The sequence below is a fragment of the Phocoena phocoena genome, chromosome 2, assembly GCF_963924675.1.
Source record: "Phocoena phocoena chromosome 2, mPhoPho1.1, whole genome shotgun sequence".
Lineage (NCBI taxonomy): Eukaryota > Metazoa > Chordata > Mammalia > Artiodactyla > Phocoenidae > Phocoena > Phocoena phocoena.
This window is the reverse complement of record NC_089220.1, coordinates 501376-524165: the sequence shown is the minus strand read 5'-3', so window position 1 is coordinate 524165 and position 22790 is coordinate 501376. Positions and strand designations below refer to the sequence as shown.

The 22790-nt window shown below is 63.0% G+C and overlaps 1 protein-coding gene across 1 annotated transcript; it reads right to left on the bottom strand.

Moving 5' to 3' along the window:
• Positions 1-127: 127 nt before the first annotated feature.
• On the bottom strand, positions 128-21138 carry AHNAK2 (AHNAK nucleoprotein 2). Its single transcript, XM_065870876.1, has 13 exons — positions 21088-21138; positions 20877-20975; positions 20024-20107; positions 19009-19159; positions 17175-17359; positions 3627-17020; positions 3105-3269; positions 2554-2808; positions 1174-1273; positions 991-1055; positions 820-903; positions 310-588; positions 128-194 (listed from the first exon to the last, which is right to left on the bottom strand). Exons 3-13 carry the CDS (start codon positions 20036-20038, stop codon positions 128-130), a joined length of 14760 nt encoding a protein of 4919 aa, XP_065726948.1. The 5' UTR covers positions 20039-20107; positions 20877-20975; positions 21088-21138.
• Positions 21139-22790: the final 1652 nt, after the last annotated feature.

Below are 22790 nucleotides of genomic sequence, written 5' to 3'. Positions count from 1 at the left end.
ACCGGGTCTCCCTGCCTGGCCCCCAGTCTGGACCCCGAGCAGCTCCATCCGCACAAGCCCTGGTCAGGGGCAGGACTGCCCAACGCAGGGCAGGCGCAAACTGTTTGCTCTCCAAATCTAGCCCCTCTTAAACCCCCACCTCCTCCACGGAGCCCTCCAGGATGCCCTCCCTGGCTCCCACAGAGCCGCAATTCCTGCCCACACACGGAGCCTTTACAATACTGTGTGCTCCCCTGTTTCTTCTGTGAGTCCTGGGTCAGGCTGCGTCCCACCTTCTCAGCCCCAGGCTGGAGTTCAGCCTCTACCCACCTGGGAGGCGCCTGTGTCCACGAGGCCACATTGAGGCGGGGCTGGGCTTCCGCCATGCTAGCCCCTGACTCTCCCCAGCGTCCAGCCTCCCGCCCACAGGAACCCAGGGACAGAGCAGGGGGCGGGGCTGGCGCCTGGGGTGGGCCCAGGCCTGATGGGGGCGGGGCTGGCGCCTGGGGTGGTGGGCCCAGGCCTGTAGAGGCCAAGCTGCTCGTGGCACCCAGTCCCGGTGTATAAGGGGCCAGGAACCGGGCGGTAGAGTTGTAGAGTGGAGAGGACCTGGGTTTGAGCTGGGGGGAGGGTGAAACCAGCCAGGATGGGGTTTGGATGCAGCCCCATTGGAGCTCACCCTCTCTTGGGCCTCGCCCAGCACCTGCCCTACAGAGGCAGGAGCTGAATCCTGGTCTGACAACTCGGTTCTGGCCCTTCTGCTAGGAATGCTGGGTCAGAAGCCTGTCTCGGCCCTGGCCTCGCCACCTTCTGGTTTCTGACCTCGGCTTCAGAGCCCACCTGCCCTCGCAGAGGCCCCCAGGGCACCCGAGGCTAGAGTTGGGGGCTGGCTCAATGTCCAGGAGACACTGGCCGCTGAGGGAGCTGAGCAAGCGGACCCCAGGCCCACCCCGGGCCGCTGCTCCCCAGTTCCCGCGTCATCTCGGCCCCAGGGAGACCTGACTGGGTTACCGTTGGACGCCTTTGACGTGAGTGTCCTCGTCTGCGAGGAAGATCCCCAAACCCAGCCTGTCTCCCTGCCCAGACCCGCGGGGATCTGGAGAGAGTGCCACGGCTCCACGCGGCCTGAGAAGCGCCCAGGGCCTCTGGCTGCTGGTCTGTGCGTGAGCTCCCCTGGCGGCACACCACTCCCACCGCAACCGTGCTGCAGGGCAGCGCCCCAGGAGCAGCAGACCCCGGGCCCTCTGCCCCCTTGGCTGATGAGCCGTGGCCCAGGAGGGCTCTGTGCGCCAGGCTATGGCGGGGCAACAGGGTGAAAGGCCACAGCCAGGGCAAGGCCCGCTTCACACACTGTGGGTCTGGTGGCCACACCTCAGTGGCAGCCTCAGAGGCCTCCAGAGCAGACCCCCGTCACAGGAGGCCTAGCTTGACGAGGCGTGAGAGGCCCGGGGACCCCTTCTGGGGTGTGGGGGACAGACCCTGCCTCCTGGGATCCTGGAACCCAGGCCCTCGAGGGAGGGCACTAGCTGCCTCGCCTGCGACAGGTAGAACGCACAGAGGTGGTCACGTGACACGAGGCGGTAACAGCATCTGGCCGGGGGCCGACCCTTGCTGTGACGAAGGAGACTCCCGCGAGCTGTCCTATGGAGAGGCCCGCAGGGCAGCGCCCCAGGGGCAGCCTGCAGCCTCCAGCCAGCAAGAAGCAGGGCCCTCAGCCACCCGACCTGAACCCAGCAGCCTTGCGAGTGTGGGAAGTGGGTCCTTCCCCAGTTGAGTCTGGAGATGAGACGGCAGCCTGGCCCGTGCCTTGATGGCGGCGTCATGGGACCCGGCTAAGCCGTGCTCGGACTCCCGACCCACAGAGACTGGGGGAGTCCTAAGTGTGCGTTGTTTCATGCTGTCACACGGTGCAGGTGGCTCCCACACGCTGTCACACAGAACAGAGGCCACACGGAAGGTGGAAGGGCCTGTGCTGTCAGTGGCTCCCAAGGCTACGATATCTCACGCCTTGACTCCGGACTCAGAGAGGAATGAAACCCACGGAGCCAGGCAGACCCCCACTGCAGTGTTCCCAGGGGGCTGTGCTCCCCACGTCGGTCTGATGGGCACGAGGCTGGGGCTGGGAGAGGCTACTGCAGCCTCCTTGACTGCGGGACCCAGTCCCCACTGAGCTTTCCCTCCCCCCGCCCCACCTTCCAGAGGGTTCCACATCCGCTACCTTGGGAGACCTTCCCAGCCGGCCACAGGAGATGGGACTTCCCATGGCGGCCAGGGGGAAGGACCCAGCCTCCCAGGCTCTCTCAGGGCAGCAGGGGGAGGGGGTTGGGGGGAGTAGCCTCGGGGACAGCAGGATGCCCTCCGGGCCCAGCGTCCCCCCAACCCGCCCCCGCCCAGCCCTGCTCTTTTTCCTGTAGCCCCAGCCACGAGAGCAGCCGCTCCTCTCCAAGCAGAAGGGAGGTGGGATAGGCTCTAGCTCCCACTCCGAATGCCTCGTGCCCACGGGCCCCTGAGGGGCGTCTGAAGGCAGCCGGGAGGAGATCTGACCCCTGGAAGTTCATAGGAAACGCCTCCAACCTTGTTCTGAATCTGCTTCCCGTGGGCTGCTTGGGGTGGAGGGCCACCACGGCAAAGGAAGCCTCTGAGATGGGCCCCCATCGTGGCCGAGGACCCAGCTCCCCATCCCCGGCCCCCAAGGCCAAGGGCCCCCGTGTGCTGTCCCTGCTGTGCCCACCACCCACGCCTTGCGCTGCCTCCCCGGCCACACTGCGGACTCCTGGGCCCTCGCCTTCTTCCTCTTGGTCTCTCGCAGCCGCTGGCTCAGAGGAGGGTCTGGACAGACAAACGGATGAGTGAGCCACCCTTGACTCTGCTTCCCCGAGCAACCTAGGAGCGTTTAGGACGGCGCGCGTGGGGGCGCGCAGGGATGGATTCCAACCAGAACAAACACCTCGCGGTCAGCACTGGGGAAGCAGCACTGGATTTATTGCCCGTCCAGGGTCCCGGGAGCAGCCAGACAGGTCCCGTCTGCAGCCTGGCCGCAGCGGGTACACTGAGGGGCTGGGCACGCAGGGTGGGGGGGTGCCGCGGGCAAGTGGACGCCCACAGACCGTCCCGTGGGAACTCACGGCCGTCTGAACGGCCTCCGCTGGCTCGCCCGCCCCCAGCCCAGGGCGCGAGCGTCGTCACACAACGCGTCCCAGAGCTTGCCGCGCTGGCGGCGAGGCATCCGACGGCGGAGTGAGCTGGTCGCAAGCGAGCGGGGAGTGGGGTCGCCTGGAATACGCCGGACTCTGCCCGAAAGAGCGAAACGACCTTCACCAGGAGGCAGCAGCAGGACAGGAGTTGAACCCCAGACGAATTCTGCACCCACGGCCGTCACAGCCCCTTCTGCAAGCAGCAGTTGCGTTCTCGAGGGCCTCGTGGGCAGGGATCTCGAGTAACATATGTCTAACAAAGACCCTCAGGAGCACAGGACCCCGCGTGGGGCTGGGGTCTCGTGGGGAGTCCGGGTGCCGCCTCTGCTGCCGAGGCGCTGGGAGGCCGGCACGTTTGGGGTCCCACTTAGGGAGGGCTGTGGGAGGGTGGGGCCCCGCCGCTCTCGGGCACCTCTGCTTTGCTCTCGGTGCTATGAATCAAGGTGGACACACGCGTCCTCACGGTGGGAGCTTCGCAGGGCCTCCTTTCGTCTGTCCTCACTTGGTGGTGGGCCCGGGTGCAGGTGCATCCCGCCCTCTGGGTCCTGCTCCAGCAGGACCAGCCCTGTCCTTGCCGTGGATGTGGCCATCGCTCTGGCGCCCGCAGTCTCCGCCGGCCCCCCGGCCCCCTCGCCCTCTGGGGAGAAGCTTTCTGGGGCATCAAAGAACGTGACCGCTTGTTCTTGGGGGTTTTGCTCTGCCAGAGCTGCCTCGTCTTCAGAGCTTTCGCTTTTCTTGGTGGGAGAGGAGGAGAGCCCTAATGTGGGAAATCGAAACCAGCCCGCCCTCTGGGGCTTCTTAGGGAGCTCTGCCTCGGGCCATGCCCCAGGCTGTGTCTGGAGGGCAGCCGCCGCGCGGGCCTCACCTTTGGAATCGGCGCGCGGCTCTTCGGCAGAGGAAGAAAACCCAACGTTCGGAAGCCAAAACCTGAACAGACCAGATCTTCTACCTCCTGGTTTCTCTCTTGGAGCCGAGTCTTCCTCTGCCAGGGAGGTAGCTGCCTCCCCGCTGGCTTCTTTAGGGGGAAATGCGAGAGCTTCTGCAGCCTCGTCCTTGTCCGAGCAGCTGTCGGCACCCTGGCGGCCAGAGTGCATTTTGGGCGTGAACATTGGCTGTCCAGGCACATGGACACTGGGCGAGATCACTTCAAACGGTCCTCCGGTGTCCGGCTGCAGACCTCCAGAGGCGGGCTCTGCTCCCGGGGCGGCTTGTTTGGAAGCCTCCTGCAGGCCGTCCCTCAGCCGGGAGTCTCGGACACTCACCCGCGTGCGGGGCTCCGGCATCTTCCCCTTTAGCAATGAGAATCCGTAAGAAGCCGTTTGGATCTCAGATGCGGGGATCTCCAATTGCCGCACGACCTGGGTGGAAATAGCCTCGGGTCCCGAGAGGTCAGCCAACTCTGCCGTCGCCCTGCTGTGGACGGCGACCTCGGGGCCCTCTCCCTGCGCACGCTGAACGTGCACTCTGACCTCGGAAATGGGGGAAGCTTCCGGGGAGAAGCCAAGGGCCACGGGCTGCCCCCCGGGGGCCCCGGCACCTGCCCTCAGAATGCTGGCGCCCCAGACTCCCGGGCTTCCCTCGTGCAGGGCGTGGGCAAGGCTGCTCCCCGGGCACCGCACTTCCGTCACGGCGGGGATAAAGACGTCGGCCTCGGAGCTGGGGTCAGGAAAGGCGAACCTTGGCACGCTTAACCTGGGCAGTCTGACAGTTACCACAGAGCCTTCCCAGGGCTGACCCATGTTAACGACAGAAACCTGGGACGGCCCGTCGGTCCTGGACGCCTTCAGTTTAATGGGGCCTTCAGGCTGGGAGGGCCATTCCTCTGCCCGCCCCTGCCCCGCAGCAAGGCCCGGTCCTGCAGGCCCAGCAGGAGGGGCCTGGGTTCCTGAAAGCCTGCTGCTAGGCATCTGAAGAGGGAGGGAGCCTTCGCCTGGACGGACCCTGGCCTCGGAAGGGGAAAGGCCTGCAGCGGGCGCCCCTGCAGGAGAGAGGTGCGGCTCTGAGCGTTTGTCCTCAGGACTTCTCTTTAGGACGTCTGCGTCTGCGTGGGACGCGAGCTCCGCTGCTGCCTCGTCTGCCCCTGCCTCTGGGGGCTGCAGGGACATAGCTTCTTCCACCTCTGACCCGGGAACCCCCTGACCCCTGACTGGAGCTGGGCTTTCTCCTTCCCTCAGTGCGCTGGCAGCAGGCGTGGGCGCTGGCGCCCCCCGAGCCCCAGCCGCCCCCCTCTCCTTGGCGGGGCTCCGGAGGCCGGGCAGGCGGAGCGCGGGCAACCTGAACCAGCCCCCCTGCGAGGCCGCGCTCTCCACCGCGGGAGCGTCCACATCTGCTGGGCTGCAGGACGGCTGCTGGGGGTCTCCTACTGAGGGGGCCGTCGCCTCGCCGAGAGGCTGGCTTGCTGAGCCGTCCCGGAGCCCGTGCCCTTGGCCGCTGTGTCCCAGAGACGGAGGGCCACCAGCTGACGATCTCACCCCCACCCTGGCCTTGCTGGGTCTGAGGTCAGGTCTGGCAAAGTCCAAAAGGGGAGCGTGGGCCTGTGGCAGGTGGGGGTCCACGTCCGCTCCTTCTGGAGCACCACCCCCCGCCGGGGGCCTAGAGCGTGGAGCAGCCGGGTCTCCGCGTGGCAGGCCGGGCCCTCCCTCTGGAGTGAGCCCTGTGAGAGGTGCAGGTTCCAGCACAGCGCAGACAGGCGACCCCACGCCACTCTCCTCTCCGTCCTTCTCCGGAAGCGCGTCCACAGCCACCTCCACTGCAGACACAGGACACCCAGGGGGCACGCCCTCGTGACCCGTGTCCACAGCCACGCCGATCTCCGCGTCATCCAGGCTGCGTTCAGGGTCCTCTGGGGGCACCGCCCCGTTCTTTGGGGACCAGCTGAATGACGGAAGCTTGATCCACGGCATTTTTAAGGGACTCTCTTTCCCTCCACGTTCAGTATCTTTAGCTGGGGTCTCACCTGCAGCCACTGCCGACGGCCACGCACTACGCAGCACAGCTGTGGAGTCCAGGCCCCGGGCAGGGCCAGTAGCGGATAGAGAGGGGGCACAATCCCCGGCACTGGCCTCCGCCTCTGCATCGGCTGCTTCTGGGACAGAAAACCCGAACTTTGGTGGATGAAGCTTAGGAAAACTCACCCGACCATATGACGCAAGGGACATGGGGTCCACAGGGCCTGCGGGACTGTCAGTCTGGGATGCTGCAACTCTCTCCTGGGTTGGAAGACTGGCAGAACTTTCTGAGCTGGGAAGATAGGCATCGTTCTGGGAACAAGGGGCCGCTTCCAGAGGGAGCTCCGGGGAGACAGCGGCTGCAGGGAGAGTCACCTGGTATTTGGTAAGTACCTCACCCTTGGCGTCCTTCAGGTCCAGTTTGGGCCCCTTGATGTCCACCTTGGGCACCTTGATGCTGGGCTTCTGCAATTTGGGCAGGTGGCCTTTGAGAGCAATTCCCAGCGCCACTTCCCTGGGCTCTGCTCTGAGAAGGTGGCCCTCTGGGAGCTTCACGCCCACCTTGGCGTCCTTGACCTCCAGCTCGGTGGAGGGCAGCTCGATGCTGAGGGCACTGGTCTTCACGTCGGCCTGCACTGAGGGCAGGGTCACCTGGGCCTGGACCTTGGGTACGGACTCTTCCAAGGCGGCTTCAACGGACTTCCTGGGAGCCGACACCCCGAAGGACGGCATCTTGAACTTGGGCATTTTGAACTTGCTCTCTCTGGCGGCCACCTCCTTGTTCCCAAGGGACACATCACCCTCCAGCTTGCTGTCCGCGACCTTGGTGTCCACCTCCACGCTGGGCAGAGACACCTCCATGTCGGGGGTCGTCACCTCGCCCTTGGCATCCTTCAGGTCCAGTTTGGGCCCCTTGATGTCCACCTGGGGGCCCTTGATGTCCACCTTGGGCACCTTGATGCTGGGCATCTGCACCTTGGACAGGTGGCCCTTGAGTCCAATTTCAGCTGCCGCTTCCGTCGACTCCGTTTCAGGAAGGTGGCCCTCCGGGAGCTTCAGGCCTACCTCGGCCGCCTTGACCTCCAGCTTGGAGGAGGGCAGCTCGATGCTGAGGTCACTGGTCTTGACGTCGGCCCACACCGAAGGCCGGGTCACCTTGGCCTGGGCCTTGGGCACGGACACCTCCACGGTGGCCTTGACAGACTTGCTGGGCGCTGACACCCCATCGGATGGCATCATGAACTTGGGCATTTTGAACTTGCTGTCTCTGACGGTCATCTCCGTGTCTCCCAGGGACACGTCGCCCTCCACCTTGGAGCCCGCTACCTGGGTGTCCACCACCATGCTGGGCAGTGACACCTCCATGTTGGGGGCCGTCACCTCGCCTTTGGCGTCCGTCAGGTCCAGTTTCGGCCCCTTGATGTCCACCTTGGGGGCCTTGATGTCCACCTCAGGCACCTTGATGCTGGGTCCCGGCACCTTGGGCAGGTGGTCCTTAAGCCCGATTCCCACCACTGCTTCCTTGGGCTCCACTTCGGGAAGGTGGCCCTCCGGGAGCTTCACACCCACCTCGACAGCCTTGACCTCCAGCTCGGTGGAGGGCAGCTCGATGCTAAGGTCACTGGTCTTGACGTCGGCCTGCAGTGAAGGCAGGGTCACGTCGGCCTGGGCCTTAGGCACGGACACCTCCACAGCGGCCTGGACGGGCTTGCTGGGTGCTGAAACCCCAAAGGACGGCATCTTGAACTTGGGCATTTTGAACTTGCTCTCTCTGGCGGCCACCTCCTTGTTCCCAAGGGACACATCGCCCGCCAGCATGATGTCCACGGCCTTGGTGTCCACCTCCACGCTGGGCAGCGACACCTCCACGTCAGGGACCGTCACCTCGCCCTTGGCATCCTTCAGGTCCAGTTTGGGCCCCTTAATGTCCACCTTGGGCACCTTGATGCTGGGCATCTTCACCTTGGGCAGGTGGTCCTTAAGCCCGATTCCCGCCACTGCTTCCTTGGGCTCCACTTCGGGAAGGTGGCCCTCCGGGAGCTTCACGCCCACCTCGGCAGCCTTGACCTCCATCTTGGCGGAGGGCAACTCGATGCTAAGGTCACTGGTCTTGACGTCAGCCTGCACCGAGGGCATGGTCACTTCGGCCTGGGCCTTGGGCCCGGACACCTCCATGGCGGCCTGGACGGACTTGCTGGGTGCTGACACCCCAAAGGCCGGCATCTTGAACTTGGGCATTTTGAACTTGCTCTCTCTGGCGGCCACCTCCTTGTTGCCAAGGGACACGTCGCCCTCCAGCTTGGTGCCCGCGGCCTGGATGTCCACCTCCACGCTGGGCAGAGACACCTCCACATCGGGGGTCGTCACCTCGCCCTTGGCGTCCTTCAGGTCCAGTTTGGGCCCCTTGATGTCCACCTGGGGGGCCTTGATATCCACCTTGGGCACCTTGATGCTTGGCATCTGCACCTTGGACAGGTGGCCCTTGAGTCCAATTTCAGCTGCCGCTTCCGTGGACTCCGCTTCAGGAAGGTGACCCTCCGGGAGCTTCAGGCCCACCTCGGCCGCCTTGACCTCCAGCTTGGAGGAGGGCAGCTCGATGCTGAGGTCACTGGTCTTGACGTCGGCCTGCACCGAAGGCCGGGTCACCTTGGCCTGGGCCTTGGGCACGGACACCTCCATGGCGGCCTTGACAGACTTGCTGGGCGCTGATACCCCAACGGATGGCATCTTGAACTTGGGCATTTTGAACTTGCTGTCTCTGACGGTCATCTCCGTGTCTCCCAAGGACACGTCGCCCTCCATCTTGGAGCCCGCTACCTGGGTGTCCACCACCATGCTGGGCAGTGACACCTCCATGTTGGGGGCCGTCACCTCGCCTTTGGCATCCTTCAGGTCCAGTTTCGGCCCCTTGATGTCCACCTTGGGGGCCTTGATGTCCACCTCGGGCACCTTGATGCTGGGTCCCGGCACCTTGGGCAGGTGGTCCTTAAGCCCGATTCCCACCACTGCTTCCTTGGGCTCCACTTCGGGAAGGTGGCCCTCCAGGAGCTTCACACCCACCTCGACAGCCTTGACCTCCAGCTCGGTGGAGGGCAGCTCGATGCTAAGGTCACTGGTCTTGACGTCGGCCTGCAGTGAAGGCAGGGTCACGTCGGCCTGGGCCTTGGGCACGGACACCTCCACAGCGGCCTGGACGGGCTTGCTGGGTGCTGAAACCCCAAAGGACGGCATCTTGAACTTGGGCATTTTGAACTTGCTCTCTCTGGCGGCCACCTCCTTGTCCCCAAGGGACACATCGCCCGCCAGCATGATGTCCAGAGCCTTGGTGTCCACCTCCACGCTGGGCAGCGACACCTCCATGTCGGGGGTCGTCACCTCGCCTTTGGCATCCTTCAGGTCCAGTTTGGGCCCCTTGATGTCCACCTGGGGGCCCCGGATGTCCACCTCGGGCACCTTGATGCTGGGCATCTTCACCTTGGGCAGGTGGTCCTTAAGCCCGATTCCCGCCACTGCTTCCTTGGGCTCCACTTCGGGAAGGTGGCCCTCTGGGAGCTTCACGCCCACCTCGGCAGCCTTGACATCCAGCTCGGTGGAGGGCAGCTCGATTCTGAGGTCACTGGTCTTGCTGTCAGCCTGCACCGAGGGCAGGGTTACCTCCACGGTGGCCTCGACAGACTTGCTGGGCGCTGACACCCCGAAGGACGGCATCTTGAACTTGAGCATTTTGAACTTGCTGTCTCTGGCAGCCACCTCCTTGTCGCCAAGGGACACGTCGCCCTCCAGCTTGCTGTCCGCGGCCTGGGTGTCCACCTCCACGCTGGGCAGAGACACCTCCACATCGGGGGTCGTCACCTCGCCCTTGGCGTCCTTCAGGTCCAGTTTGGGCCCCTTGATGTCCACCATGGGCACCTTGATGCTTGGCATCTGCACCTTGGACAGGTGGCCCTTGAGTCCGATTCCTGCTGCCGCTTCCTTGGGCTCCGCTTCGGGAAGGTGGCCCTCCGGGAGCTTCACGCCCACCTCGGCGGCCTTGACCTCCAGCTCGGCGGAAGGCAGCTCGACGCTGAGGTCACTGGTCTTGACGTCAGCCTGCAGTGAAGGCAGGGTCACGTAGGCCTGGGCCTTGGGCACGGACACCTCCACGGCGGCCTGGATGGACTTGCTGGGCGCTGACACCCCAAAGGACGGCATCTTGAACTTGGGCATTTTGAACTTGCTGTCTCTGACGGTCATCTCCGTGTCTCCCAGGGACACGTCGCCCTCCACCTTGGAGCCCGCTACCTGGGTGTCCACCTCCATGCTGGGCAGTGACACCTCCATGTTGGGGGCCGTCACCTCGCCTTTGGCGTCCTTCAGGTCCAGTTTGGGCCCCTTGATGTCCACCTGGGGGCCCTTGATGTCCACCTCGGGCACATTGATGCTGAGTCCCGGCACCTTGGGCAGGTGGTCCTTAAGCCCGATTCCCACCACTGCTTCCTTGGGCTCCACTTCGGGAAGGTGGCCCTCCGGGAGCTTCAGGCCCACCTCGGCCGCCTTGACCTCCAGCTTGGAGGAGGGCAGCTCGATGCTGAAGTCACTGGTCTTGACGTCGGCCTGCACCGAAGGCCGGGTCACCTTGGCCTGGGCCTTGGGCATGGACACCTCCACGGTGGCCTTGACAGACTTGCTGGGTGCTGACACCCCAACAGATGGCATCTTGAACTTGGGCATTTTGAACTTGCTCTCTCTGGCGGCCACCTCCTTGTCCCCAAGGGACACATCGCCCGCCAGCATGATGTCCACGGCCTTGGTGTCCACATCCACGCTGGGCCGTGACACCTCCATGTCGGGGGTCGTCACCTCGCCTTTGGCATCCTTCAGGTCCAGTTTGGGCCCCTTGATGTCCACCTGGGGGCCCTGGATGTCCACCTCGGGCCCCTTGATGCTGGGCATCTTCACCTTGGGCAGGTGGTCCTTAAGCCCGATTCCCGCCACTGCTTCCTTGGGCTCCACTTCGGGAAGGTGGCCCTCCGGGAGCTTCACGCCCACCTCGGCAGCCTTGACCTCCATCTTGGCGGAGGGCAACTCGATGCTAAGGTCACTGGTCTTGACGTCAGCCTGCACCGAGGGCATGGTCACTTCGGCCTGGGCCTTGGGCACGGACACCTCCATGGCGGCCTGGACGGACTTGCTGGGCGCTGACACCCCGAAGGACGGCATCTTGAACTTGGGCATTTTGAACTTGCTGTCTCTGATGGTCATCTCTGTGTCTCCCAGGGACACGTCGCCCTCCACCTTGGAGCCCGCTACCTGGGTGTCCACCTCCATGCTGAGCAGTGACACCTCCATGTCGGGGGTCGTCACCTCGCCTTTGGCATCCTTCAGGTCCAGTTTGGGCCCCTTGATGTCCACCTGGGGGTCCTTGATGTCCACCTTGGGCACCTTGATGCTGGGCATCTTCACCTTGGACAGGTGGTCCTTGAGTCCGATTCCCGCCACTGCTTCCTTGAGCTCCACTTCGGGAAGGTGGCCCTCTGGGAGCTTCACGCCCACCTCGGCAGCCTTGACCTCCAGCTTGGAGGAGGGCAACTCGATGCTAAGGTCACTGGTCTTGACGTCAGCCTGCACCGAGGGCATGGTCACTTCGGCCTGGGCCTTGGGCCCGGACACCTCCATGGCGGCCTGGACGGACTTGCTGGGTGCTGACACCCCAAAGGCCGGCATCTTGAACTTGGGCATTTTGAACTTGCTCTCTCTGGCGGCCACCTCCTTGTTGCCAAGGGACACGTCGCCCTCCAGCTTGGTGCCCGCGGCCTGGATGTCCACCTCCACGCTGGGCAGAGACACCTCCACATCGGGGGTCGTCACCTCGCCCTTGGCGTCCTTCAGGTCCAGTTTGGGCCCCTTGATGTCCACCTGGGGGGCCTTGATATCCACCTTGGGCACCTTGATGCTTGGCATCTGCACCTTGGACAGGTGGCCCTTGAGTCCAATTTCAGCTGCCGCTTCCGTGGACTCCGCTTCAGGAAGGTGACCCTCCGGGAGCTTCAGGCCCACCTCGGCCGCCTTGACCTCCAGCTTGGAGGAGGGCAGCTCGATGCTGAGGTCACTGGTCTTGACGTCGGCCTGCACCGAAGGCCGGGTCACCTTGGCCTGGGCCTTGGGCACGGACACCTCCATGGCGGCCTTGACAGACTTGCTGGGCGCTGATACCCCAACGGATGGCATCTTGAACTTGGGCATTTTGAACTTGCTGTCTCTGACGGTCATCTCCGTGTCTCCCAAGGACACGTCGCCCTCCATCTTGGAGCCCGCTACCTGGGTGTCCACCACCATGCTGGGCAGTGACACCTCCATGTTGGGGGCCGTCACCTCGCCTTTGGCATCCTTCAGGTCCAGTTTCGGCCCCTTGATGTCCACCTTGGGGGCCTTGATGTCCACCTCGGGCACCTTGATGCTGGGTCCCGGCACCTTGGGCAGGTGGTCCTTAAGCCCGATTCCCACCACTGCTTCCTTGGGCTCCACTTCGGGAAGGTGGCCCTCCAGGAGCTTCACACCCACCTCGACAGCCTTGACCTCCAGCTCGGTGGAGGGCAGCTCGATGCTAAGGTCACTGGTCTTGACGTCGGCCTGCAGTGAAGGCAGGGTCACGTCGGCCTGGGCCTTGGGCCCGGACACCTCCATGGCGGCCTGGACGGGCTTGCTGGGTGCTGAAACCCCGAAGGACGGCATCTTGAACTTGAGCATTTTGAACTTGCTCTCTCTGGCAGCCACCTCCTTGTCGCCAAGGGACACGTCGCCCTCCAGCTTGCTGTCCGCGGCCTGGGTGTCCACCTCCACGCTGGGCAGAGACACCTCCACATCGGGGGTCGTCACCTCGCCCTTGGCGTCCTTCAGGTCCAGTTTGGGCCCCTTGATGTCCACCATGGGCACCTTGATGCTTGGCATCTGCACCTTGGACAGGTGGCCCTTGAGTCCGATTCCTGCTGCCGCTTCCTTGGGCTCCGCTTCGGGAAGGTGGCCCTCCGGGAGCTTCACGCCCACCTCGGCGGCCTTGACCTCCAGCTCGGCGGAAGGCAGCTCGACGCTGAGGTCACTGGTCTTGACGTCAGCCTGCAGTGAAGGCAGGGTCACGTAGGCCTGGGCCTTGGGCACGGACACCTCCACGGCGGCCTGGATGGACTTGCTGGGCGCTGACACCCCAAAGGACGGCATCTTGAACTTGGGCATTTTGAACTTGCTGTCTCTGACGGTCATCTCCGTGTCTCCCAGGGACACGTCGCCCTCCACCTTGGAGCCCGCTACCTGGGTGTCCACCTCCATGCTGGGCAGTGACACCTCCATGTTGGGGGCCGTCACCTCGCCTTTGGCGTCCTTCAGGTCCAGTTTGGGCCCCTTGATGTCCACCTGGGGGCCCTTGATGTCCACCTCGGGCACATTGATGCTGAGTCCCGGCACCTTGGGCAGGTGGTCCTTAAGCCCGATTCCCACCACTGCTTCCTTGGGCTCCACTTCGGGAAGGTGGCCCTCCGGGAGCTTCAGGCCCACCTCGGCCGCCTTGACCTCCAGCTTGGAGGAGGGCAGCTCGATGCTGAAGTCACTGGTCTTGACGTCGGCCTGCACCGAAGGCCGGGTCACCTTGGCCTGGGCCTTGGGCATGGACACCTCCACGGTGGCCTTGACAGACTTGCTGGGTGCTGACACCCCAACAGATGGCATCTTGAACTTGGGCATTTTGAACTTGCTCTCTCTGGCGGCCACCTCCTTGTCCCCAAGGGACACATCGCCCGCCAGCATGATGTCCACGGCCTTGGTGTCCACATCCACGCTGGGCCGTGACACCTCCATGTCGGGGGTCGTCACCTCGCCTTTGGCATCCTTCAGGTCCAGTTTGGGCCCCTTGATGTCCACCTGGGGGCCCTGGATGTCCACCTCGGGCACCTTGATGCTGGGCATCTTCACCTTGGGCAGGTGGTCCTTAAGCCCGATTCCCGCCACTGCTTCCTTGGGCTCCACTTCGGGAAGGTGGCCCTCCGGGAGCTTCACGCCCACCTCGGCAGCCTTGACCTCCATCTTGGCGGAGGGCAACTCGATGCTAAGGTCACTGGTCTTGACGTCAGCCTGCACCGAGGGCATGGTCACTTCGGCCTGGGCCTTGGGCACGGACACCTCCATGGCGGCCTGGACGGACTTGCTGGGCGCTGACACCCCGAAGGACGGCATCTTGAACTTGGGCATTTTGAACTTGCTGTCTCTGATGGTCATCTCTGTGTCTCCCAGGGACACGTCGCCCTCCACCTTGGAGCCCGCTACCTGGGTGTCCACCTCCATGCTGAGCAGTGACACCTCCATGTCGGGGGTCGTCACCTCGCCTTTGGCATCCTTCAGGTCCAGTTTGGGCCCCTTGATGTCCACCTGGGGGCCCTGGATGTCCACCTCGGGCACCTTGATGCTGGGCATCTTCACCTTGGGCAGGTGGTCCTTAAGCCCGATTCCCGCCACTGCTTCCTTGGGCTCCACTTCGGGAAGGTGGCCCTCCGGGAGCTTCACACCCACCTCGACAGCCTTGACCTCCAGCTCGGTGGAGGGCAGCTCGATGCTAAGGTCACTGGTCTTGACGTCGGCCTGCAGTGAAGGCAGGGTCACGTCGGCCTGGGCCTTAGGCACGGACACCTCCACAGCGGCCTGGACGGGCTTGCTGGGTGCTGACACCCCAAAGGACGGCATCTTGAACTTGGGCATTTTGAACTTGCTCTCTCTGGCGGCCACCTCCTTGTCCCCAAGGGACACATCGCCCGCCAGCATGATGTCCAGAGCCTTGGTGTCCACCTCCACGCTGGGCAGCGACACCTCCATGTCGGGGGTCGTCACCTCGCCTTTGGCATCCTTCAGGTCCAGTTTGGGCCCCTTGATGTCCACCTGGGGGCCCTGGATGTCCACCTCGGGCACCTTGATGCTGGGCATCTTCACCTTGGGCAGGTGGTCCTTAAGCCCGATTCCCGCCACTGCTTCCTTGGGCTCCACTTCTGGAAGGTGGCCCTCCGGGAGCTTCACGCCCACCTCGGCAGCCTTGACATCCAGCTCGGTGGAGGGCAGCTCAATTCTGAGGTCACTGGTCTTGCTGTCAGCCTGCACCGAGGGCAGGGTTACCTCCACGGTGGCCTCGACGGACTTGCTGGGTGCTGACACCCCGAAGGACGGCATCTTGAACTTGGGCATTTTGAACTTGCTCTCTCTGGCGGCCACCTCCTTGTCGCCAAGGGACACGTCACCCTCCAGCTTGGTGCCCGCGGCCTGGATGTCCACCTCCACGCTGGGCAGAGACATCTCCACATCGGGGGTCATCACCTCGCCCTTGGCGTCCTTCAGGTCCAGTTTGGGCCCCTTGATGTCCACCTTTGGCACCTTGATGCTTGGCATCTGCACCTTGGGCAGGTGGCCCTTGAGTCCGATTCCCGCTGCCGCTTCCTTGGGCTCCGCTTCGGGAAGGTGGCCCTCCGGGAGCTTCACGCTCACCTCGGCGGCCTTGACCTCCAGCTCGGCGGAAGGCAGCTCGATGCTAACGTCACTGGTCTTGACATCACCCTGCAGTGGGGGCAGGGTCACTTCAGCCTGGGCCTTGGGCATGGACACCTCCACGGTGGCCTCGACGGACTTTCTGGGTACCGACACCGCAAAGGACGGCATCTTGAACTTGGGCATTTTGAACTTGCTGTGTCTCTCTAGTCCATCTTTGCCTTTTATGTCTGTCTCTAACGTTACGACTGTGATGTTGCTTTCCTTTTCCTTCTCTGTTTCCTGGAGTTGTGTCGCTTTGTCTCCTTTTGCCTCCTTCGCTGGCGACCACCCAAAGGAGGGCAGCTTGACCCTTAGCATTTTCATCTTCCCCTCCTTTTCGTCCGTGTGCGGGCCCCCGCCCTTGCTGTCCTCGTCTCTCTTCTGGGCTGCATCTTCCTCCATTTCTCCTACCTCTTGCGCTGGCGGATGGACTGGGGGTTGTCTGGGCCTGTGCTTTTCTGCTTCCCCTGCCTCCTCCCCCTTGGCCTCCGTGCCCTCAGCAGAAGCCCTTCTCTGCCGTGGTCCCCGCTGGAGAGCTGTCGCGGCTCCTTCTTTCTCGAGCACTTTTTCTTTGTAAAGTCCAAACCTGGGTGTCTTTAAAGTGGGTATGCGGACGTGGAATTCTGGTTGGTGCTTTTGGTGGATGCCTTGGTCTGCTGAGTCTTGCAGAGATAGCCTGGCAATGCCGACCTCCAGCGCCTGCGTGCCTTCCCCGGCCCCCTCCCTGCTCTGTCTTGGCGCTGGGCCCAGCCTGGCTTTTCCCTGGGGCACAGTCTCCCCCTTGTCCTTGGCCTCTTTTGTCTTTCTTCGGGGTCTGGGTGCCGGGCCCGCCCCTTCCCCAGGGGCTCCCTCAGTGCGGAGGCCGGGCTCCGTGGGGGGCTCGGCGGCCTCTGGCACCCCTGCCGTCCTGTCTTCTCTCCCGCCATGGGCGGCAGCCCTGGAGGCCTCTCGCCCGGAATCCCGGGGCCCTGTCTCCACCAGGACCCCAGCCTGGACTGTCCCCCCGTGGGCTCCCCTGCCCGACAGCCCCTTCCCTGAGCCCACCCGGAATCTCAGGTTCGAGAAACTTCTCTTCTGCTGCCTGCCTGGCCCTGCTTCCGGGAGCTGGGCCTCCGTGTCTGTGCTCGTGGGGGACAGGTCAGGCACGTCCCCTCGCTCGCAGGCCTCCGAGGAGCTGTGCGACCTCCGGGGCCCTGGCCCACGCTTGCTCTTCAGCGCTTGGAATTTGGGCCAGGAGAGCCGCTCCCTCTGGGGCTGCCTGCCTCTGCCCTCCCTGGGCTTGGAGATGAGCCTCTCCTGGTCTCCATCCTCCTGCAGCGTCTCCGTGGGGGTCTCCGTGCGCCCTTCGGCGATATCCTGGTCCTGAAACAGGGAGAGAGCACCTTTTGGGCCCCCGTACAGGGAGTCGGAGGCAGGGGCTCCGGGGACGGGAGGGGGCAGTGGGGGTCCCCTCCCAGCCTCAGCCTGGGCACCCGGGGTCCAGCCGGGGCCAGCTTTGCTGGCCATGCAAGCTCACCTGCTTCTTGCTGCCCCTCGAGCCACGCTGAGCACCGCCGGAAGCTCCCTCATCGTCCTCCCGGGCGGGAAGTTGCCGCCTGATTGTGAACTGAACCTTGTACGGCTCTGAGTACTGAAGGATTTTGAGCGCATCTTCGTATTTAATGTCGTCAAAGAATATGGTTGTGCTGAGCAGCTGATCCCCTAGACGAAGACAGAGCGGTCCCCGCGCCTTAGTGCCCCGGACCTCGTCGGGCCTCACGGGGGGGGTCCACAGGGGTGCGTGACCGAGGAGGCGACCCCGCTCAGGCTGCCTGGCCCCTTCCTTCTCTTGAGCCCCGGGTGGGAAGGAGCCCCCATTTCCAAGCAGAAAACCTGTCAGAGCGAGTGGCCCCAGCCCGGACACAGCTAAGCAGTGTCTAGGGACTCATCTGAGTCCACTGTGGCCCGTCCCCCTCCAGGGCCCCGCACCTGATGGCACCACGGGGACATGGGGATGGGGCCATGCTGAGTCCACTGTGGCCCGTCCCCCTCCAGGGCCCCTCACCTGATGGCACCACGGGGACATGGGGATGGGGCCATGCTGAGTCCACTGTGGCCCGTCCCCCTCCAGGGCCCCGCACCTGATGGCACCACGGGGACATGGGGATGGGGCCATGCTGAGTCCACTCAGGCCCCACCCGATCCTGGTGGGACCACGGGGACATGGGGATGGGGCCATGCTGAGTCCACTCAGGCCCCACCCGATCCTGATGGGACCACGGGGACATGGGGATGGGGCCATGCTGAGTCCACTCAGGCCCCACCCGATCCTGGTGGGACCACGGGGACATGGGGATGGGGCCATGCTGAGTCCACTCAGGCCCCACCCGATCCTGGTGGGACCACGGGGACATGGGGATGGGGCCATGCTGAGTCCACTCAGGCCCCACCCGATCCTGATGGGACCACGGGGACATGGGGATGGGGCCATGCTGAGTCCACTCAGGCCCCACCCGATCCTGATGGGACCACGGGGACATGGGGATGGGGCCATGCTGAGTCCACTGTGGCCCGTCCCCCTCCAGGGCCCCTAACCTGATGGCACCACAGGGACATGGGGATGGGGCCATGCTGAGTCCACTCAGGCCCCACCCGATCCTGGTGGGACCACGGGGACATGGGGATGGGGCCATGCTGAGTCCACTGTGGCCCGTCCCCCTCCAGGGCCCCCTAACCTGATGGCACCACAGGGACATGGGGATGGGGCCATGCTGAGTCCACTCAGGCCCCACCCGATCCTGGTGGGACCACGGGGACATGGGGATGGGGCCATGCTGAGTCCACTGTGGCCCGTCCCCCTCCAGGGCCCCCTAACCTGATGGCACCACAGGGACATGGGGATGGGGCCATGCTGAGTCCACTCAGGCCCCACCCGATCCTGATGGGACCACAGGGACATGGGGATGGGGCCATGCTGAGTCCACTCAGGCCCCACCTGATCCTGATGGGACCACGGGGACATGGGGATGGGGCCATGCTGAGTCCACTCAGGCCCCACCCGATCCTGATGGGACCACGGGGACATGGGGATGGGGCCATGCTGAGTCCACTCAGGCCCCACCCGATCCTGATGGGACCACGGGGACATGGGGATGGGGCCATGCTGAGTCCACTGTGGCCCGTCCCCCTCAGGCCCCACCCGATCCTGGTGGGACCACGGGGACATGGGGATGGGGCCATGCTGAGTCCACTCAGGCCCCACCCGATCCTGGTGGGACCACGGGGACATGGGGATGGGGCCATGCTGAGTCCACTCAGGCCCCACCCGATCCTGGTGGGACCACGGGGACATGGGGATGGGGTCGTGGCACCTTCTCTCAGGCCGAAGAGCTTGGCAGCTGACGACTCCTTCAGCACTTGCTTAACAAAGATCCCCTGGTCCCCGCCGCCCGTGACAATGTAGCCACTGGCTCCGGCCTCCACCTTGGTCTTCAGTGTCCCCTCCGTCGCCTCCTGCGTGGACTGGAACAGAAGCACATCAGGCCTCAGTGAGCATATGCCTACCCCACAGTGGGCGTGGCTGCTCGGAGGCTGCCTCCCCTGAGGCCAGGGACCCCAGAGTCCTCCCGTCATCGGGCAGCTGAGCCCGGGCACGGGGTCCAGGCTCTGGGGGAAGCCAGGTGCCGCCGTCTCAGTTGGGAGCAGCCTCCCTTGTCCCCGACCCCACCTGCCAGGACTCAGGAGCAGCCCGGCCCCAACCATCCGGGCCCAGCGGGGCTCGGCAAGCAGAGGGGAGAGTCTTCTGCTTGCACGTGGCCAGAGCGTTCCTTTATCAGCTCCTGGCTCACCACCACCCTCACTCCAAGCACCAGTCACATACAAGGTAGCTGGTGCTCAGACCAAGGAGGGCCATAAATGCTGAGGACAATGCCGGAAACGGCAGGGCCAGCCTGACCTCGGACACGACAGTTCCTCTGGGTCTGGGAGAGAGTTAGGATTGCTGGGGCCACCAATGACAGCAGGCAGTGCACCCTCCTGGCTGGGAGCCTACAGAACCCAGCCCCGTCCGTGGCCTTGGATGCAGCAGGCAGCAGCCGTACCCACTGTACCGCTGAGAACACTGAGGTCCGTGCACCCCAGTCCCTCTGGTCAGCAGTCTGGGCCCTTCACCATGAGAGTAGAGGGGTCTGGGGGCAGGCCTGGACCAGTGTTCTGGAGCCCCTACCCACCCCCGGGCCTGATGAGGGAGGTGGCACGCCCTTCCGCAGGGCACAGGGCCACGCTGCCAGCTTTCCGGCTCCTCGCCTTCTCGCTCTGGCCCTGGCTTCCCCCGCTGGAGCCCGTGTGGACGGGCTGTCCCCCCACATCAGCTCCTGGCACACCCACCTCCAGACGGCTCATCCTGGAAAGCGTCTGCGAGTCCCCCGAATCCCGCTTCCACCAGGACCTCCGCCTCCTTGGCGTGTCTTCCTGCAGCAGCGGCAGACAGCGGGTCACCAACCTGCCCCAGCCCAGGGGACGGGAGGGACTCGGGGAGGCCCCAGCTCAGGGGCTAGATCCCCCAGAGTGTGCTGTGTGCAGGGGGAGCTGAGTTCCTCCAGGGGGAAGGTGACTCTGGGCCTTTGTGATTCCCACAGGGCCCAGCCCCCGTGTCCGCAAGTAGAGGGGGCAAAAAAGAAACAGTACAAGAAGGAGGCCTTTGGGACTTCCCTGGCGGTCCAGTGGTTAGGACTCCGTGCTTCCACTGCAGGGGGCACGGGTTCGATCCCTGGTCAGGGAACTAAGATCCCACATGCCGCCGCATGGCACGACCAAAAGAAGTAAGTACGTAAACAATTCTGAAAAAAGAATGAGGCCTTTAGTAAACACACCTGGTCCATGCCTTCCCCCAGGTGTCTCCAGGGGTGGCCGCGGGACCCTGTCCGTGTCTCCTCGTCAGAGAGGGCACGTGTGTGCACATATCCCGTGCCACGTCGCACACAGGAGCACGAGGTCTGTTCCCCACGCACACACACAAGTGTGCCATCTCAAGTGTGTCCTGGCCAGCTGATGGGAGGGCTCCAGTGAAGGACCCAGGAGTCAGAGAAGACAGCCGAGCAGACACCGCTGTGGCAGGGCTGTGTGGCTGCACAGGTGCGTGCGTGAGTTGCCCACACAGGGGGATGCAGGAGGCGTGGTCACCTGTGGCCGCACACCTGAGCCTTCCCTGAGCCTGTGGCTGTCTGTGGAGCAGGCTTACCGGGAGTCCGAAGCTGGCGCCCTCAGTCACGTACTCGTAGACGGGCGAGGACCCCTGTGGCCGGGGCCGAATGATCTCATCCACAGACCCTTCCGTCACCTGGCAGGAGGAGAGAATCAGGTCACCCTCAGCCACTTGGGCTCTGCTCAAGTCCAGGAAAGGAGGGGGTGGGGGCTACGAGTGGGGCACATCCTCCCTGGACCTCACTTACGGACTGGTTCTCCGCGGTCTCTGCATCTGGCTCTTCAGGCTGCAACTGCCGGCCAGACGCTGCAAAGGGAAAGGATGAGTCAGTGGAGGCTTGCAGGTGGGCAGAGCAGAGGGTGGAGCTGGGGGTAGGGGCCCAGGAGAGGCTGTATACCACAGAGGTGGTGTAACCCTGGACCCCGGGTCTGGGAGCACATGCAGGGGTCGGGGGAGGACACACAGCCCCTGAGCCAGGGAGGTTGTGAGATCAGGTGTGATGGCAGTGAGCCAGGACAGACAAAGTAGACGGCTTCACAGATTTAGTCAAAGAAAGTTACTAAACAAACACACAGATAAAACAATAACTACCACCCTGACGGGGAGAGTCAGGATCCAGAGTTACTATAATATACAAACTATAATGCCCAGCATTCAACAGAAAACTACATGACACGTAAAGAAACAAGCAAGTGTGATCCACACTGAGGAACAGAGCAGTTAATAGAAGCAATCTTCGAATGTCCACAGCTGTTGAATTTGGCACAGACTCCAAAGCAACATTCATAAATTTATTCCAAAAAGTGAAGGAGACCATGTTTAAAGAATTAATGAAAAATATGATGGCAATGGCCCAATGAAGAAAGAATGTCATAAAGAAACAGAAATTATATCAAGAAAAAAAAAAGCCAAATGGAAACTCTGAAGTTGAAAGTTTCCTAGAGGGGCTCAATAGCAGGGCTGAGATGCCAGTGGAAGGAAGCAAAAAACTTGTAGGTTAGGGGAATTCCCTGGTGGTCCAGTGGTTAGGACTCGGCACGTTCACTGCCAGGGCGCAGGTTCAATCCCTGGTTGGGGAACTAAGATCCCTCAAGACACACAGTGCGGCCAGAAAAAACAAAAAATGACAAGACAAAACAAAAAACTTGTAGATCGATAGAAATTAACCAATTTGAAGAAGAAGGGGAAAAGGATTGAAGGGAAATGAATAGAGCCTCAGAGATCTGTGAGATGACATTAAGAACACCAATATATGTGTAGTTGAAGTCTCAGAAGGAAACGAGAGAGAGAGAGAGAGAGAGAGAGGCAGGAAAAAATGTTTGAAAGAATAATGGCTAAAAACAATCTATGGATCTCAGAAGCTCAACAAACCCCAGTAGGATAAACACAAAGGGATCCAGACCTAGACAATCACATCAAAATGTTCAAGGGAAAGAGAAAATTTTGAAAGCAACGAGAGAGAAGTGGCCCATCACATTTACTAGTACAGCAATGCAATTACTAGTCAACACCACGGAAGCTAGAAAAAAGTGGAACAGTATATTCAAATTGCTGAAAGAAAAGCTTTGTTAACCATGAATTCCACATCTAGCAAACTGTCCTTCAAAAACAAAGGCAGGGGCTTCCCTGGTGGCGCAGTGGTTGAGAGTCCGCCTGCCGATGCAGGGGACAAGGGTTCGTGCCCCGGTACGGAAGGATCCCACGTGCCGCGGAGCGGCTGGGCCCGTGAGCCATGGCCGCTGAGCCTGCGCGTCCGGAGCCTGTGCTCTGCAACGGGAGAGGCCACAGCAGTGAGAGGCCCATGTACCACAAAAAAAAAAAAAAAAAAAAAAAAAACAAAGGCAAAATAGGAACTTCCCTGGTGGCACAGTGGTTAAGAATCCGCCTGCCAGTGCAGGGGACATGGGTTCGAGCCCTGGCCCAGGAAGATCCCACATGCCACAGAGCAAC